The 17,678-nt window shown below is 42.4% G+C and overlaps 1 protein-coding gene across 1 annotated transcript; it reads left to right on the plus strand.

The window, feature by feature from the left end:
• Window positions 1-431: 431 nt before the first annotated feature.
• LOC109183480 lies at window positions 432-2,198 on the plus strand. The gene has a single exon (XM_019333606.1). The coding sequence runs from the start codon at window positions 432-434 to the stop codon at window positions 2,196-2,198; it is 1,767 nt and encodes a 588-aa protein (XP_019189151.1).
• Window positions 2,199-17,678: the final 15,480 nt, after the last annotated feature.

The raw sequence follows: 17,678 nt of genomic DNA on the forward strand, positions 1-17,678 counted from the left end.
CACCTATGTACTATCCACCGGCCAACTATCCGCCCTACATGCCTGCGTACACGGCTCCAGCTTCCCCTCCCCCGAACCAACCGACCATGCCGACCGAGCCCGAGCTTCAGCCCGGTCCCCGGGCTAGGCGCTCGGCTCGCTCGAGGTTGGAATCGCAGGGGGCCGAGGTCATGGAGGAACCACGGCAGGAAACACATGCCCAGGCGGCAGAAGAGGCCGAGCTAGAAGCCAATCGAGCAAGTGCGTTCGAGCGACTCCGACTAGCAATGCGGCAACGATTGGGACCGCAGGACCCAGATAGGCGCTCGGTTGATTCTCCCATGCGAGCGGCTAGCTAGGTAGGCTCGTCAGGACATAGCGGGCCTCAAGCGCATCGACGACGCCGGGCTCGGGAACCAGCCCGTACGGTCGAGCAAGACGAGACCCGAGGAATGTTGAACGACCTCCATGCAGAATTTACTCGGTGGCAGAACGAGCATGCATTGAGGCCTCCTTCCGATCATACCGCTTCTTTATTGCGGACACCCTTCACGGCGGAGATCATGGCTCAACCCTACCCACTCGACTTGCGAATCCCTGGAAACAAAGAATATGACGGCCGGACAGACCCGGAGGTCCACATCAACACTTATTATGGAAATATGCTGATGATGGACGTAACTGACGCTGTGATGTGCCGGGCCTTTTACTCGACGCTTTCTGATTGGGCGGCCGAGTGGCTCAGAACGTTACAACCAGGGTCCATTTCTGATTTCGCTAGCCTGGCAGAAAAATTCACTCGGAAGTTCGTAACTTCCAAAGTCATCCGGAAGCCTTACATGTATCTTGAGAAGGCTAAGCAACTAGAAGGAGAGAGCTTGACCGATTTCTTAGTCATGTGGAAAGCGGCGGTGGGAGAGGTCGAACCCATGGACAACCTAACGGCTATTCATATGTTACATATTTCCCTCAGAGCCGGTTATTTGTACCAGGATTTTATACTCCACCTGCCTACAACCTATGAAGAAGCGCTCCGTAGAGTGACGGATTATGCCAATGCGGGAGAGGAAAATGCCGTCAAACGCTCCCAAGAGGTCGGATCTTCCCGGAAACCCTCCGGACGGTCGGACAACCGGTCGGTCGAAGACTACCCCCGACCCAGAGCCCATCCGGGAGATTTCACGGCGTTGAACGGATCGGCCGCGGAAGCCATGCAATATGCCCAGTCCTGCAACCTCATTCGTCTACCTCATCCGGGACCGGATGAGAAGGATAAGTCGAAACATTGCGCTTATCATCAATGTGCTGGGCATGACACGGAGGAGTGCACACATCTGAAAAAATTGTTGGAAGACTTGCTCCAGCTGGGGAAGTTAGACAAGTGCGTAGGAAAGCGGGAAGAGAACAAAAGAGCATCTGAGAGGAAAGATCATAGACGCTCCAACCGCCCTGATCGATCGGACCAGGACCGGAGAGATCCCGATCCCCCGTCTGCCAGTCGACCATCATCGAAACCGACTATTCATGTTATATTCGGCGGCTTGGAAGATGTTTTCGAAGCTCGAGAGCTTTGCTCGGTCGCGATCGTTGACTCCCTGAGGAGCGGTAAAAGGAAAAAAACGGAGCCAATCACCTTTTCTCTTGAAGATCAACCCGAGAGCGGAGATACCGGGATGGAAGAGCTCGTTGTTACGATCGACATCATGGGAGTCGACGTACAATGGATGATGGTGGATACCGGGAGTAGCATAAATGTCCTTTATTTGGACGTTTTCAAAAAATTGAAACTTGATCAACAAGAACTGATTCCGGTTGGTGTGCACTTGTCGGGATTTACCGGGGATACCATTCGCACTGAAGGAAAAATCGTCCTCTCGGTCGAGCTGGGAACTCCGCCCAAATCTATCAAAACGCAAATGGAATTTGTTGTGGTGAATCTTCGTTGTGTCCACAATGTCATCCTAGGCCGCCTGACCATCATGAAGGTCCGGGGAATCATATCTATGCCTCACTTGTGCATGAAATTCCCTACCCCGGCTGGGGTCGGAGTTCTGCTCGGTGATGTTCAGTCGGCAAGGAAATGCTATACACGAGCGGTCAATTGGCGCGACGCAAGTTCTTCCCGGGTGAATACAATCGTCAAGGACGCCGTCAAGGACCGAAAAGAACAACCAGAGCCATCTGAAGAGATAGAGGAGGTTCCTTTGTCGGAAGACTGACCTGAGAGAAAGATACAGATCGGTCGGGCTCTGACCCCTGAACTTCGACTGGAAGTGTTAGCAATCCTCCGAGAATTTGCTGACATATTTGCTTGGGGGCCCGAAGATATGCCCGGGATCGACCGAACCGTCATTTGTCACCGGTTGGCCGTAGATCCCGCCGCTAAACCGATCAAATAGAAGACCAAACATTTGTCTTCCGATTGTCGAGAGTTTGTTCGTGAAGAGGTGAAGAAGATGGCTGCAATCGGGCACATTCGCCCGGTCACTTATCCCGAGCGGGTGGCCAATATAGTGCTAGTTCCTAAGCCTCCATCCTGGAGAATGTGTATTGACTTCACCAATCTGAACAAGGCGTGCCCGTTGGACCCTTATCCCCTACCAAGTATTCATCAGATGGTTGATGAAACGGCCGAGGCCAAGTTAATGAGCTTCATGGATGCTTTCAAGGGTTATCATCAGATCATGAAGACGAGAGCAAAATGGCTCACGCCTGATGGTCTATATTGTTACCGGGTTATGCCGTTCGGCCTATGAAATGCTGGGGCAACATATCAGCACATGATCAACATGCTCTTTGAGGACTTGCTAGGCCGAACAATGGAGGCTTATATTGATGACATGCTGGTGAAAAGTCGGGACCAAGCGGGCTACACTCGGGATCTTCGACAGTGTTTCTAGATCATGCGAACGTACCAGCTGCGTTTGAACCCGAGCAAGTGCACATTTGCTGTGCAGACCGAAAAATTTCTCAGTTATATTTTGACGAAGAGAGGGATTGAGCCAAATCCCGCCAAAGTCAAAGCAATTCTTGACATGCAACCGCCCACAACTGCTCGGGAGGTGCAATAGTTAACCGAGAGATTGACAGCCTTGAGCAGGTTTCTCTCAAATTTGGCCGAACGTGCTTTACCGTTCTTTAATGGTTTCGTGTGGGACGATGAATGCCGATCAGCTTTTGATGATTTGAAGGAGTATTTAATGTCCCCGATCGTGTTGTCAAAACCCGAGCCTAGGGAGGAGCTGGACATTTACTTGGCCGTATCTGATCGGGCGGTTAGTGCCGTGTTATGTCAGACGGATCCGGAGGGTGTTCAACGACCGGTTTATTACGTAAGTCATGCGTTGCACGGTCCTGAACTCCGCTATTCTCGACTGGAAAAGATTGTCTATGCTTTGTATACAACGACGAAGAAGTTGGCTCATTACTTCCAAGGACGAGTCATCCATGTTCTAACCGACCAGCCGATTGGAGCAGTTCTCCGCACCGCTTCTTCTTCTGGACGCCTAGTCAAATGGGCGTTGATGTTGACGCAATATGCTATCGAATACCAACCGCGACCAGCTATTAAGGGCCATGCATTGGCCAAATTTTTGGTCGAGTGTACCGCTCGGGATACTCAACCTCCAGATGTAGAAGATCCCGAGGCGGCATTGTGGTCATTGGCCACTGATGGGTCGAGTAGTAAAAAGGGAGCGGGCGGGGGAGTCGTGATCACAAGCCCGGAGGGATTTAAAGTTTATTATGCTTTAATGTATCAGTTTACCCCGACCAATAATGAAGCAGAGTACGAGGATGTTCGTCAACGGCCTACAATGCTCTCGGGATTTGGGGGCTGATTATATCCAGGCCCAGACTGATTCAGTGTTGGTGGTCGAGCTAGTCCTTGGCGAATATGAAGTCAATTGAGAACGGTTGCAAGCTTACCGTGACCTGGCAATGGAGAAATTGAATTTATTCCGGGCATATACTGTCCGCCATGTTCCCCGATTGGATAATGCTGATGCAGATATCCTATCGAAGCTAGCACAAGACGCACCTGAGCATATGTCTAAGATTGCTTGGATTTTGATGATTCCGAGACATAGCATTCACCGTTTGTTGGTCGTTCCTATTCAACCGGCTGAGGAAACATGGATCTCCGACTTAATGGAATACTTGCAGCATGACCGTTTACCGGACGATCCGCAGCGAGCTCGGAAGGCGAAGTTAAGGGCGCCAAGATTCCAAGTGCAAGAGGGACGGTTATACAGACGATCATATGGCGGTCCTTTGCTGAGATGTCTGAACTCTTTTGAAGCGGACCTGGTCATGAACGAGTTACACTCGGGCATCTGGTCGTCACACCAAGGAGTTTGATCGCTTGCTCGACGTATCATGGTGATCGGGTATTATTGGCCATCCATTCAGCTAGATTGTGAAAAGCTTGCCAGAAGTTGTGAAACATGTCAACTGTATGCTCGGATGCCTGGTCGTCCGGCAACCTTTTATCAGCCGGTCACGACTGCCATCCCGTTCGCTCGATGGGGGGTGGATATCCTAGGGCCTTTTCCACAGTTGTCCGGTCGGAGGCGCTTTGTTATAGTTGCAATCGACTATTTATCAAAATGGTTTGAGGCCAAGCATCTGGCCACGATTACCTCTCAGCAATGTGCCAGATTTTTATGGCGGAACGTCATCTATCGGTTTGGGGTTCCCGTTCACTTGATAAGTGATAACGGTCGACAATTTGTAAGCCAATACTTTCAGAACTTCTTGGCAACGATCGGGATAATTTCGATCCAATCATCAGTGTCTTTCCCGCAGGGAAACGGCCAAGTGGAAAATGCCAATCAAACCATCTTGGAAGGATTGAAGAAGAAGCTGCACTCGGCTTGTCGTAGTTGGGCCGAGGAGTTTCCCTATGTGCTTTGGACATATCGCACGACCCCTAGAGAGGCAACGATGGAGACACCATTTTCTCTAGTCTATGGCGCTGAGGCGCGCCTACCGATCGAGGCATGGATCCCGATGGCTAGAGAACGGTCCTTCAATGTAGAAGAGAATGAACATTCTATGGCTGTGGATCTAGATGGTGTGGAGGAGAAGAGAGAAATTGCGGCTAGACGCATGGCCGAATATCAAAAAAGAGTGAAGACTACTAAAGACGTGCGGGTTCATCTGCGATACTTCCAGGTTGGAGATTATGTGCTGCGACGACGAGAAGCAAGTCAACCCCTAGAAGGAGGCAAATTAGCTCAGAATTGGGAGGGACAATATGTAATCACATCGGTCGTTCGCCCGGGCACCTACCGATAGGAAAAAACGACCGGGAGAGTGATCGATGACACATGGAATTATGAGAATTTGGTTTTATTTCGACATTAATGTCATTGTGTAACTTCGGATGGGGTGGGGGCTCCACCTGCGAGTGGGCACGCTCATCTTTTGTTGTATATGTAAAATATGTATCAATATGTCCGTCTGCGAACGGGAATAAATTTTGTAATGTCGATCGATGATTGCTCGCTCGTCTGTGCACAACGGCTCAACCGACTGTCAATATATGTACATAGCAAGTAGTACGGTTGAATCCATTTCGGGATTTTTTTTGATCGTGATTTACCTTATCAAGATTCAGCATCAACGATCGAGTCGGGCGAAAGCCCAACGACCACAATGTCGCTAAAACTTGCCCGATTATACCGGGATAAAAAAATTTCGGCTATAGCTGATACAGGTACACACCCCTCACTCGGCACCAACTGCTAGGGGTAAAAACCTAACGGATTATAAAATCCTCTACATCTCATCTGGGCGGATTGTAACGTCCGGAATTAAACGCTCATCTTCGGCGGACGGTCGGGTCACGCCATCGATCGGGAACACAGAGCATCAGACACATGCCCAATCAGCCTACCTTCTCAACCACTGTTGCACTCACTCATACCTCATGTGCATGGCAGTGTGGGGGCTAGGGTTAGGATAACGGCCAACATTGGTCGAATACAAACTCGAACGAAAAGGTCGAGCAAAAAACAACAAAAGTTTGCATATGCGTAAAAACGTAAAATGCAAAAGCATAAAAGATAAGAAAAACGATATGTTCATTCAAGATTAAAAGAGTTGTCCGATACAAACGGGACCCGGCTCCCGACTGAGTTAAGTTTAACAAAAACTTGAAAAGAAATTTACAAGATCGGTCGGAAACTACACGACCTTTCCTTCTTCCTTGTCACTGGCGCTTAGTTCGACTGCGGCCTCGGAGGCAGACGGCTCGGTGAAGGGCATCATGCCTGGATCGGGAATTTCATCCGGGAGAGCAGTCAGCACCGCCTTCAGGTCGTCACCATCGAAGACCTCTTCCATGATTGAACGAGTCTCTTCCCGCATGGCCCGTTGGCCGGACTTATAGGCCCAATGGCCAAACAACCACACCTTTTCCTCCCTGAGCTTGTTCTTCATCAGCTCTCGGAAGAACTTGTCGGTCGTAGGCTCGTCATGGCAGAGGAACATCGCTAACCCTCCCAGATTGCCCAACCGGGTCTTCAGCTCATCCGCTTCCCTTAGCGCAACCCGAGCGGCCTTCTCAGCGATCGCTTGGGCCTCTTTGGCCGCCTTCAGATCTTCTTGTAGCTCGGCATTCTCCTTCCCGCACCGCTCGGCGACCTTCTTCAGAGCCTCGGCCTCGTTGGCCAGCAAGGCCCGGTATTGGAGGCTTTGGATCACTCGGGATACCTACAAAATTAACACGTTAGCTCGAGCGACTAAAGTTGTGAAAATAAAACTTGAGAAGGTAATAAAACGAACCTCGATCAGATCTTGGGCACCCCTCTCGGCTATTTGCGCTGGTGTCCATTTGCTCCTATCTACGTCCTTCACGGACGCCTTTTCTTTGCCTTTTCGCCCGGGAGCTCGAGGGGCTAGCGGGTCGCTCGTGATATCGCTGGGAAGAGTGCTGGAGGCGCCGACCGGTTGCACGGTAGGGACAGAGATGCCGACGACCTCTTGCCCGGTGGATGTCTCAAGTTCAGCGGCCTTCTTTCCGAGCGTCATCTTAGCTCGGGGGGGCTCGGGGTGCACTGGCACTCGGGAAACCACGCGTGGGACCCATTTCTGCAATCAAAAAGAACAAGGTTAAAAACAACAATCAATCGGCGAGATATGGTCGAGAAAGAGTAGTTAATGTTAGACCTTCGCCGGTTGGCTCGGCTTGTGGCGCCGCTACAGCGATCGATATGCCCGTCGATCGAGGTTTATATTTTTGCTCTTGGTCGTATCGAGGCGGCGGCAACCGGGCGTTGTCATAAGCTTCCCGCGTCCGGAAGATCTTGTACTCGTAGAACTCGCACTATATGCGAAAGGTTGCTTCGCGAATGGCCCGGGTGGCTGCAGTTTGCACTTGCTTTCTGTAGTGCGTGCCCCAAGTCCGGTCGACCAGGAGAATCCGTGGGTCGTACTTGACCGAGAATATCCTATTCTTCCATCCCCTGTTGTTGCTTGGGAGGTCGTCGATCGAGCAAAGGTTGTCCCGTGACTGAATCACCAGGAACCCACCTCCGTACTTGGCCGCTAAGGGCTTGACTGTGTAGATATAATTAAAAAGCTCCATCGAGCACGTAACGCTATGTCGGGCGCAGATTTGCGGAAGACATGCTAGGATGCGATGAGCGTTCGGGAATATCTGGGTGGGCAAGACCCGGTAATAGCCTAAGAAGGCGGTCAGTAGGGCCGAGAAGGGGAACGTGATCGGGGCTTGCAATGAATCGAAGTGCATCCCGATCCATTTCCCCTGATGACGCTCCTTAATCCCCCCTAGACTCTTACGAGTATCGAATTTTACCCGGCCGCTTAGTCTTGCCGAGATTTTCGCTGCTTCGTGGGTCGTTAGTAGGCACTCCTACTGATCGACGCTCTCGCTGTTGAGGAAGACGAATTCCGGCTCAGCAACTTTTGATGTGATCGGCTCTTCGTCGACCGGGTCAAGAGTAGCTTCTTGATCGTGTGAAGGAGCAGAAGCTCCATGATCCGCCCCGATAGTTCTCGTAGGCGTCTCTCGAGCGTGCTCGGTCGGAGATTCACGACCGCTCGTTGAGGTGCTGCCGCTGCTATCGCTATCGCTCGACCCACTCGAGCTAGATGAGCTCTCTAAGCTAGAAGAGCTTTTCCGATCGGAAATTTTGCTCAGTCGTTGAACGACCTCGACAACCTCGGGCAACGATTCCTCGATCGTTGTTTCCTCTCTAACTTCCTCGACCGCGTCGTCGTAATCCGCTCCCGAAACATTCTGGCTATCTGAGTCTGACATATCCCCTTCACAAAGGAGATGGTCGTTTTAGCGGAAGGGGTCGGTTATTTTTGGTCGGGGTTAGTGAGTTACCAGGGTTGGTCGTTATATGAGGAATAAGAGAAAGACTTAAAAGGGAAGTAAAAAGATGAAAAGGAAGTGACTTACTGATTAAGTAAAGCTTGTCGGGAAGGCAAAGAGTTGATGCTCGACCGATCTACAGTGTTGCTTGTTCGGGAAGCTCCGGTTGATTCTCACGGGGTGGTAAAAGTTAAAATGAACCTTGGAGAGGCCTATTTATAGGAAAAGTTTTGGTGGGAAACTACCCACTTGGGCGATTTGACCGTTGCAGACCCCAAAGAGCCTGCAGACCGACACGTGGCACGGGTAGCGACAGTTGGCCGGTCGGGATCGAAGCCCGAGTGACAAGGACTTTTCATCCCGTCCAATTTTTTCCCGAACGGACCAAAACGCCCCGCTCTAGGGGGCTCTTGGTAGGATACATCCCAACTGACATAAGTTTGGTTCATCTTGTTGTTTGTGCAGGATCTTTAGGTCGGGTGTCGTTTAGACAGAGCGGTCGGACCCGACTGGAGGACTTCCCAACCAGTGTCATTTCCTGGTCCTCATGCCTTTACTTTGCAAAGAGACAAAGATGTTGGAGAGAGGCACGTGGCGATGCTATGCGTTGACAGAGAAGGTTCACCGGGTGAAGACGTGTGGACGCTACGTGGGTTACATGCCGGTAGGCCGGAGGTTTGTCTCCGGCCGAAGGCTATAAGTACCCACGGCGGCTACAGTGAAGGGGACTTTTAGACGATCAACAGGCTATTTACAGAGCAGCTCGACCATAGTCAGTCGGCCCTCGGGATAGCCATTTAGATTGTATTAGGTCTCCTTTTGATCAATAAAATCCCCTTTTACTATTGTTACTTGTTCTCATTCAGTACTTTGACCGCACCACGTGGATATTAGTACTATCATTTGTTATTTTTGATTAATTGCTATGTGATTAATGATCTTCGTGAAAATTATGTTCATTGTGTAAATTCTTTGAATATATATACAGGGCCGGTTTTTAGATTTTGGGGGCCCCGTTTTGTTAAATAAATGAGGCCTACCAAAATCACAATCTTTAAAATCTATACATTAATTTTTTTCAAATAATAATAATAATAATAATAATAATAATAATAATAATAATAATGTAGTAAAATATTGTTGTGCGTAAAAAAAAAAAAAAGAAATATTATGAAATAAATTACAATTATAACAATAATAATTATAATAATGGAGAAAAAAAAACAAAAGACATATTATGGAATAAATTTCAATTACAATAATAATAATAATAATAATAATAATAATAATAATAATAATAATAGTGGTGTGCCGCAATGCAAATGGATTAAAAATAAAGGAAGACATCTAATGCTAGCGATAAGTTTCGAACCTTTGACCTCTAAATTGAAATACAATAAAACCATGTTTTAACCATTTCCCCACAGAGCCTTTTACATATAGTTGAAAACTTTTATTCTTTATTTCTAAACTAGCTAGGTAAAAATTAAATATTGAGCCCTTTAAAATTTGGGGCCCACTACAAGAAAAATGCATATAGATAACACTAGAAAGACAACAGTTTTTAAGAAAAGTGTTGTCTTTAGTATAAAAGACAACAGTTTGGTCCAAAACCATTGTCTTTGATGCAACACTTTTGTCAAAGACAACGGTTTTTACTTAACCGTTGTTGTAAGTGTGTTGTCTTTGTGCATTTTGTGAAAAGACAACACCACAATGACAATGGTTTTTTAAAACCGTTGTCTATGTGCGGTTTTTTTTAAAGACAACGGTTTTTTTAACCGTTGTCATTTGTGTATTGTCTTTAAGCGCAATGGAATAAACAACACTAGAAAGACAACGGTTGTTTAAAACCGTTATCTTTGTGCTTTTTTTTTTTTTAAAGACAACGGTTTTATTTAACCGTTGTCGTTGGTGTGTTGTCTTTAAGCGCACTCGAATACACAACACTACAAAGACAACGGTTTTTTAAAACCGTTGTCTTTGCACATTATTATTTTTTAAAAGACAACCGTTTTATTTAACTGTTGTCTTTAATAGCACTTGAATATACAACACTACAACGACAACGGTTTTATATAACCTTGTTGTTGCGCATTCTTTATTTGTTTAAGACAACGGTTTTAGTTGTTTTTAAGTGTATTTGAATGCACAACACTACAAAAATAAAGATGTTAACGACAAGAGTTGAACCTATGACCTTAAACATAACAAATAAGATCTAACCAACTAAACAACACAAACACTTATGTTTGAAAGTGCAATATCTGGTATATAACTGTGTTGGTTCAGTGTTGTTTGTGAAAAGCAAGACAAATTTTAGAAAATAGTTTAAGGATCCCCCAAGAAGAATGGAACCCAAAACCTTTAACATAATAAATTAAGCTAAACCCACCAAGCCACACCAACACTTATGTAATTAAGTGCAACATCTATACTAGATAGCTAGTTTGCGTTTGTGTTGTCTTTGAAAACAAAGACAATGATTGTATAAAATAGATTAAAGATGCCACCACTAAGGATTGAACCCAAGACCTTTAACATAACAAACAAAACTTAATCTACCATGCTAAACCAACACTTATACATTAATGCGCAACAGCTAGTATATAACCAGTTTGCTTCTATGTTGTCTTTGAGAACCAAGAGAATGAAATAGGTTAAGGATGCAACCATGAAAGACTAAACCAAAGACCGTTAACATAACAAACAAAGCTAAATCCACCAAGACACACCAACTCTTATGTATTAAAGTGTTACACATTATATTTTACCTATAATTTTAATAGTTCAATTTTCGTTCATATTTAAATATAAAATTATTCACCAAAATTTAAATGTCAATTCATTAAAATTTTATTTTCAATTAAAACCGTACCAATGTATGAATTCAAAAAAAAAAAAATAAATAATTATCAAGTATAAAAAATAACAGATTATATCTATAATATTTTTTTAAAAGAGCAGTTGATCGATGCCGTATAGTTAGCTATATATATCCCATTTCTTTTAATTTTCCATGATCTTAGCTTTAATTTGTAATATAAATATATATTTGGGACGCGAGCTGTCTGGGTAATAAAGGGAAAATTATGTTGTGTAACCGTGCATGGTGCACACTGTTCTATCGTCATAATTACCGAACTATGTATATATATATATATATATATATATATATATATATATATATATATATATATATATATTGGTTCCTGTGAGGTCAGGTCTTCCCGTGCGGTCAGTGCGGCATACACCATTAGGTATGCATAAATGCACCATATAGTGTTCGAAAATACACCAGAATGAAATATCAAAAAATACACCACACAAAAAAATACACCACACATAATGGTGTATTTACGAACACTGTGTGGTGCATTTATGCATACGTAATGGTGTATGCCGCATTGTCCGCACGGGAAGACCTGACCTCACAGGAACCTGACCCTATATATATATATATATATATATATATATATATATATATATATATATATATATATATATATATATATATATATATATATTCATAATTTTTGAATTGAAATTCATATTCATAATGATTGAACTCTGATCTATATTCACAATTACAAGACTTTATGTTCATAATTTTCGATGTTCATATTCCCAATTGTTGATAAATAGGGATGTCAATCGGGCCAGCCCTATCGGTTTCGGGCTAGCCCTGTTGGGTTGTCGGGCTAATCGGTTTATTAATATTTTGGCGGGGACAGAGAATCCCCGTCTTCGGTCAATAATTATTCCATGTATGTTAGGTTTCACTTCACTTTTATAATAAAAAATAATTTTTAATAGTTCGAGTTATCGGGCTAGGCCTTTTAGTTTCGGGCTAGCCCTATCGGGTCATCGGGCTTATCGGTTTCGGGCTCATCGGGCTAAAGTTTTCTATCGTGCTAGTCCGTTCGGGCTATAACCCAGTCAGTTTCAGTTTTATCGGGTCGGCCCATCGGGTTAGGGCTAAATTAACATCATATCCCTATTGATAGTTTATAAATTATGAATCAACAATACAGAAATTATGAATCTGTAGTATAGAAATTATGAATCTACTGTATAGAAATTATGAATCTATATAGTACTGTATTTAAATTAGAAATATACTGTATAGAAATTATGAATCTATATGATGTGGTGAGGACCCCTGCCCAAAAGAGTTTAGCCCAAAGAAAGGGGCCCGCGATAAGAAAGGTGGGCTGGCGTCAAAGGTAGCCCGGAGGGCGCTTGGGCCGAGCCCAGAAGTCGGCCCAAGCCCTAACACGGGGACCTAATTCAGATCTGCTAAGAGGAGCCCAGTAAGAGTTTGGGCCGGAACGAGTAGTCGACCAAGGCCCAAGCCCGAGGAGAGACTCGGTTCAAGGAGCCGTTGAGAACATTAAAGAGACTCGTTTAAACAGGGAGCCGTTAGGGCATTAAAGGCAGGACTCGGTCAAGCTGTTACAAGCCTGTGAGAGCCGTTGGTCGACTTACTAACGATGTCCAACGGCTCGATACCTTAATTAGCCTAGAGGTCGGTCATTAAAGGCCTTCAAGTCAGTGGGGGAGGAGCCTGCTATATAAAGGCTCCTCCACTCTTGTAAAAGGGGACCAATTCGAAGACTAGCACTTGGTTTCACTCGAATACACATATCATTAAAAGGTGTATCCTCCAGCTAAAGGTTGTGTTGGACCTCCTTGGACTCGAAAACCCAAAAACCATCACTATATAGTACTGTATTTAAATTAGAAATATAATGTATAGAAATTATGAATCTACATTTAATAATTTAGTCTAAGCTATACACAACTTCTTAATAAAAATTAATAATTTACTACGAAATTTGCCTCTAAGCTATACACAATTTCCCTCTAAGACAAAATTATTTTAGGAAATTTTACTAAGACAATTTCAATTCCCACTAAGACAAATTCCAATTCCCTCTAAGACAAAATTTCGAAGTAAAATTAGACAAATTTCTCTCAGACAAAATTCCGAAGTCAGACAACTCCGCCGACTGTCGACCGCCGACCGCCATTCTCGTCCGACAGCTTCAACCTCCGACGCTGTCGCCGCATCCAACCTCTGCCGCCAACACCCCCTCCATCCTCTGTCGCTGTCGCTCCAACAACCGCCACCGTGAAGAAGTGAGTACAGTGGTGTGAAAATTTTAAGGTTAGCATTTCTACTGTAATAATGTAATAAGCTGTCAAATTCATCAAAAAATTATCTGATTGTATCAATGTGTGTTTATGCTAAACAATTTTGGATTTAAGCTAGGGTTGAGAAATTAGGGTTTTAATTTTTGCAAAATTTCTGCGAAATTTCTACTTTAGTGTTGTTACATTTATGCTAAAAATCTGAGTTGTTAGGGTAAATTATACTATGGCTTGGTTGGTTGTCTTTGTTTTGGCCATGTTTACTTCATCAGTTCTACCTACGGTAAAGAACAAAGAACAATGCTTGCATTTGTTTTGCCTTTTTGAGATGGTCTCGTGATTTTTTTTTCTGGGGTGCAACAAAGAACAAGCTTATTTGGGTGAAACAAATCTTGATTTCTAGCCTGTGGTCCAACAAAATAATTTCTCCTGCAACCAATACTAGGTTAAATTGAATCTTGAATTGCCAATATTTAATTAATTATTATTGTCCTATGTTTTGTTCCAATCATCCTGTATTCTTGTTGCAAAAAAAAAAAAAAAAAAAAAAAAAAATTTCTGCTGCTTAGTGTGTTCATGTTGAAATTAAGTATTTTAATAGATCAAATTAAATCTAATGCTATTTCTATTTAAATGGGAGTATAATTGTGTCATTATTCTGTTACTATTTGGTGTCTCTAATGAATGTTAAAGACATTATAAGATAGATGAATTATATGAAATGCCCTTTAGAAACATATCTAAACCTGTGCAAATCAAATCCACAATTATTATATTCGCAGTTTTTTTTTTCTTCAATAATATTTTCATTGCATGCATGGAAGATGAAAGACAAAACATTATTTTTCTTCAGTGTTTATAAATAATAGCCAAATTAATTTACCTGGATATTATTTTTCATAATTATAATAATTTATTTATCACATAATTAATGATTGAGTGAGTGATCACATAATTTGTCTTGTTACTTGAATATTTTTAAGCAATATATTTTTCTTGTTACTTGACTATTTTGTAGCATAACAATGGACAAAGAATGGATGTCAAAAGATAGATTAAGTTTTGAATATGAGGTTGGTGTAGAATCTTTTTTACAATTTGCTAAAAAAAATGTCGTTCATCCTAATTCAATATCATGCCCATGTGCATTATGTGGCAACCTAAGGAAGCAACCTCTTGATGCTGTAAGGGCACACTTGTACCGTAATGGAATGGATGGAACGTATGTGTCATGGATATGGCACGGGGAGAAGGCTACGTTAAACAACTCAATAGATTATGGAGGTCAAATTAGGGGAGAGAAGCATAAGCTTGTTGATGAAAACCCTATAGATATGGTAAATGCTGCTTATGACGAATACGTTGAGGATCCCAACAAATTTAGTAAATTACTTGAAGATGCAGAGAAACCGCTATACGCTGGATGTACTACGTTTACAAAACTATCAGCGGTAGTGAAGTTATATAACTTGAAGGCAAAATATAGTTGGAGCGACGCAAGTTTTACGGACCTTCTAGATTTGTTTGCAAAAATGCTTCCAATTGACAACGTACTGCCTTCTTCTTTATATGAGGCAAAGAGAAGCTTGGTTGCATTGGGAATGGACTATGAGTATTTGCTAAAGTTGTCATAACTCATTGGGAAATATGTAATGCATTATTACTTGTTAAAAAGTTTTGCAGTGCTAAATCTTTATTTTTCACCATTTTTAGATGATTCTTTGATCTTGAAGATCAAACCAGAAGAAGGTGCAATGCTTGTTTTGAACACTTGTTTTGAGTTACTCCAAAAAAAATTGTTGATACCAAAAGAAATTGGCTGCTTTCTGTCAAAGGCCATAGAAATTGGCTGCTTTCTGTTAAATTAAAGAATCTGCAGAATTTTACTGCAATATAGTTCTCTTTGTTGGTTTGATTTTGCACTTCAATGTAGTATCGTTCAAGAAGTCTTAATTTTATCTTAATGTATGGTGCTATGGCAGAAATATAATGTCAAGCTTTTATTTAATCATGTTTGTCTTAGAAAACAAGCGAGCTACAAAAGTTACGAAGAAAGAAAAACCTTTATCCACATAGGTTTGCTCGTAAAGGATATGCGCGTCTTGCTAGTGAAATTGTAAGTAATTATTATTTCACTTTCACTATTATTAACTTCAACACATTTTCACCCTAAGTTTGACATTTATAAATCTTCTTGCCTGTAGTCAACAGAATTGTGTGATGATGACGAAGTTAATAAAGCTATACTGTGGAAGAAAGGGAGAACTAGTAAGCAAGGAGAAATACAAGGAGATGTTTTGAAGACAAAATTTACAAAGATTGTAAGCAAAACCTTTATTGGTATTATCCTCTTTATGTAGTTCTAAAGATTGTGGTTATATCATGGTCATTTGTCATGCATTACAAGATGAATATATTCAGCAAAAGCAAGATGGTTTGTTACATAATGAGGACCAAATGAGGACATCCTGACACAGGCTCTTGAATCTATGGAGCATGGATGTCGGGTGAGGGCTATAGGGGGACATGTCAATCCCTCAACATATTTCAGAATGGGTAGAGGGATGATGCCTGCTCATGAGAAAAATGTTCTTCTAAGCCGACAAGCCAAAGTTGAAGACAGAGTAGCAAAATTAGAAAATATGGTACTTCAAAATGTTGGCTATAATATTCAGATTGAAGCAAAAGGCAGTTGTACTGCAAAGGATGCAAAGGGTGCGAAGAAAAGTGAAGAAGAAATTAGTGATATTCAACAAAAATTGGATTTTGAGGAGGATGATGATGAGCTGCAATTTATTGACAAAGAAGATGTCTTGGAGGTAAATTTTACTTAGTATGTATATAATAAACATGCCTTTCTTAGTATATTTATTTATCTAGCTAATATGCGTACATTTTGCAAATTAGAAACCATCTAAGAAGAAAGCGGCAAGGAAGTCAAAAAGCTTGAGTTGAACTCCTCAAGTATGCCTAAGTCATTATGGCTACTTTACTGTCACTTGGGAATGGAGAGAGTTTACAAATATTGCTAGATAATAATGTCTTCGGGGAAGAATTTACTCTCTTTGTGCACGACGAAGATGTGACTCCTTTTTGTCAATTGATGCCAATATCGTACACTTGTATTGCTGTCTACATATGGTATGATTTAATATATATTTCGAGTCAATTTGATAACTCATCACTTCTATGCTTTGTTCTTCTAATTCAGTTTCCATTCCAATGTTGGGTATTTGTATAACAAGATGATGGAAGAGAACAAGCTTGAGAAATTCAGATTTATGCAGCCAAGTCATGTAGGGCATCTGCCAACGAAAATAACAGATAAAAATTTTCTAGAAAAACAATTGGAAAGCAGGGCACGAGCTTTAGCAAACAGACTGATGGGCAATCCAAGTAATGCAACACTTTTGGTGCCATGTAATATAGGGTAAGAATGGTTACAATTATACTTTCAATTGCATATATTATTTTGTGTTGATGTAATATATAATTATATGTTTGTGCATAGTTTCCATTGGATTCTGACAGTTATCAACGTCACTAAGGACATAGTTTATGTGTGGGACCCTCTTACTCATCGCATTCGCGATGATGATTGGAAGCGTGTTGTAGAAATGTAAGTTTTTTTTTTAATTTCATTCTTTCGATTTATTATTACATAATCTGAATAATCAACAATATATATGAAGGGCTATTAAAAATGTTCATGCGTCCTCTACGAATGGAAAGAAAGGACGCAGTAAAACTGCTTGGGAAATTGTCAAGGTAATTTCATATTTTTAACTAATTAGATATAAGTGTTTGTATATTGCTAAATTGTAATGCAAATATTATTTAACATTTGTAGGCTCCTCGTAAACCGGATAGTAACCAATGCGGTTTCTTTGTCATGGCGTACATGAAAACTTTAATTGAGAATATGCCAGACTTCGATGATAAAAATTCTATTCAAGAACTGGTATACATTCCATTTTTATTTCGTGTTTAAAATTATTCTGATTTGAATGTTTCATAGTGGAGATATGATGCATTTGAATTGCTTTACTTCACTGTCTACACAGCCACTTTGAGGACACATCTGGTTTTCTAATGAGTTGTTAAGTCTTTATAGATTGTGCTATCATTTCTTCCAACTCAATGTTTGATTGTTTGGAGTGAAAATCTGTTTGTATGTGCATATATAAGTGCATTAGGT

Source organism: Ipomoea nil, unplaced genomic scaffold (genome assembly GCF_001879475.1).
Source record: "Ipomoea nil cultivar Tokyo-kokei standard unplaced genomic scaffold, Asagao_1.1 scaffold0100, whole genome shotgun sequence".
NCBI classification, from domain to species: domain Eukaryota; kingdom Viridiplantae; phylum Streptophyta; class Magnoliopsida; order Solanales; family Convolvulaceae; genus Ipomoea; species Ipomoea nil.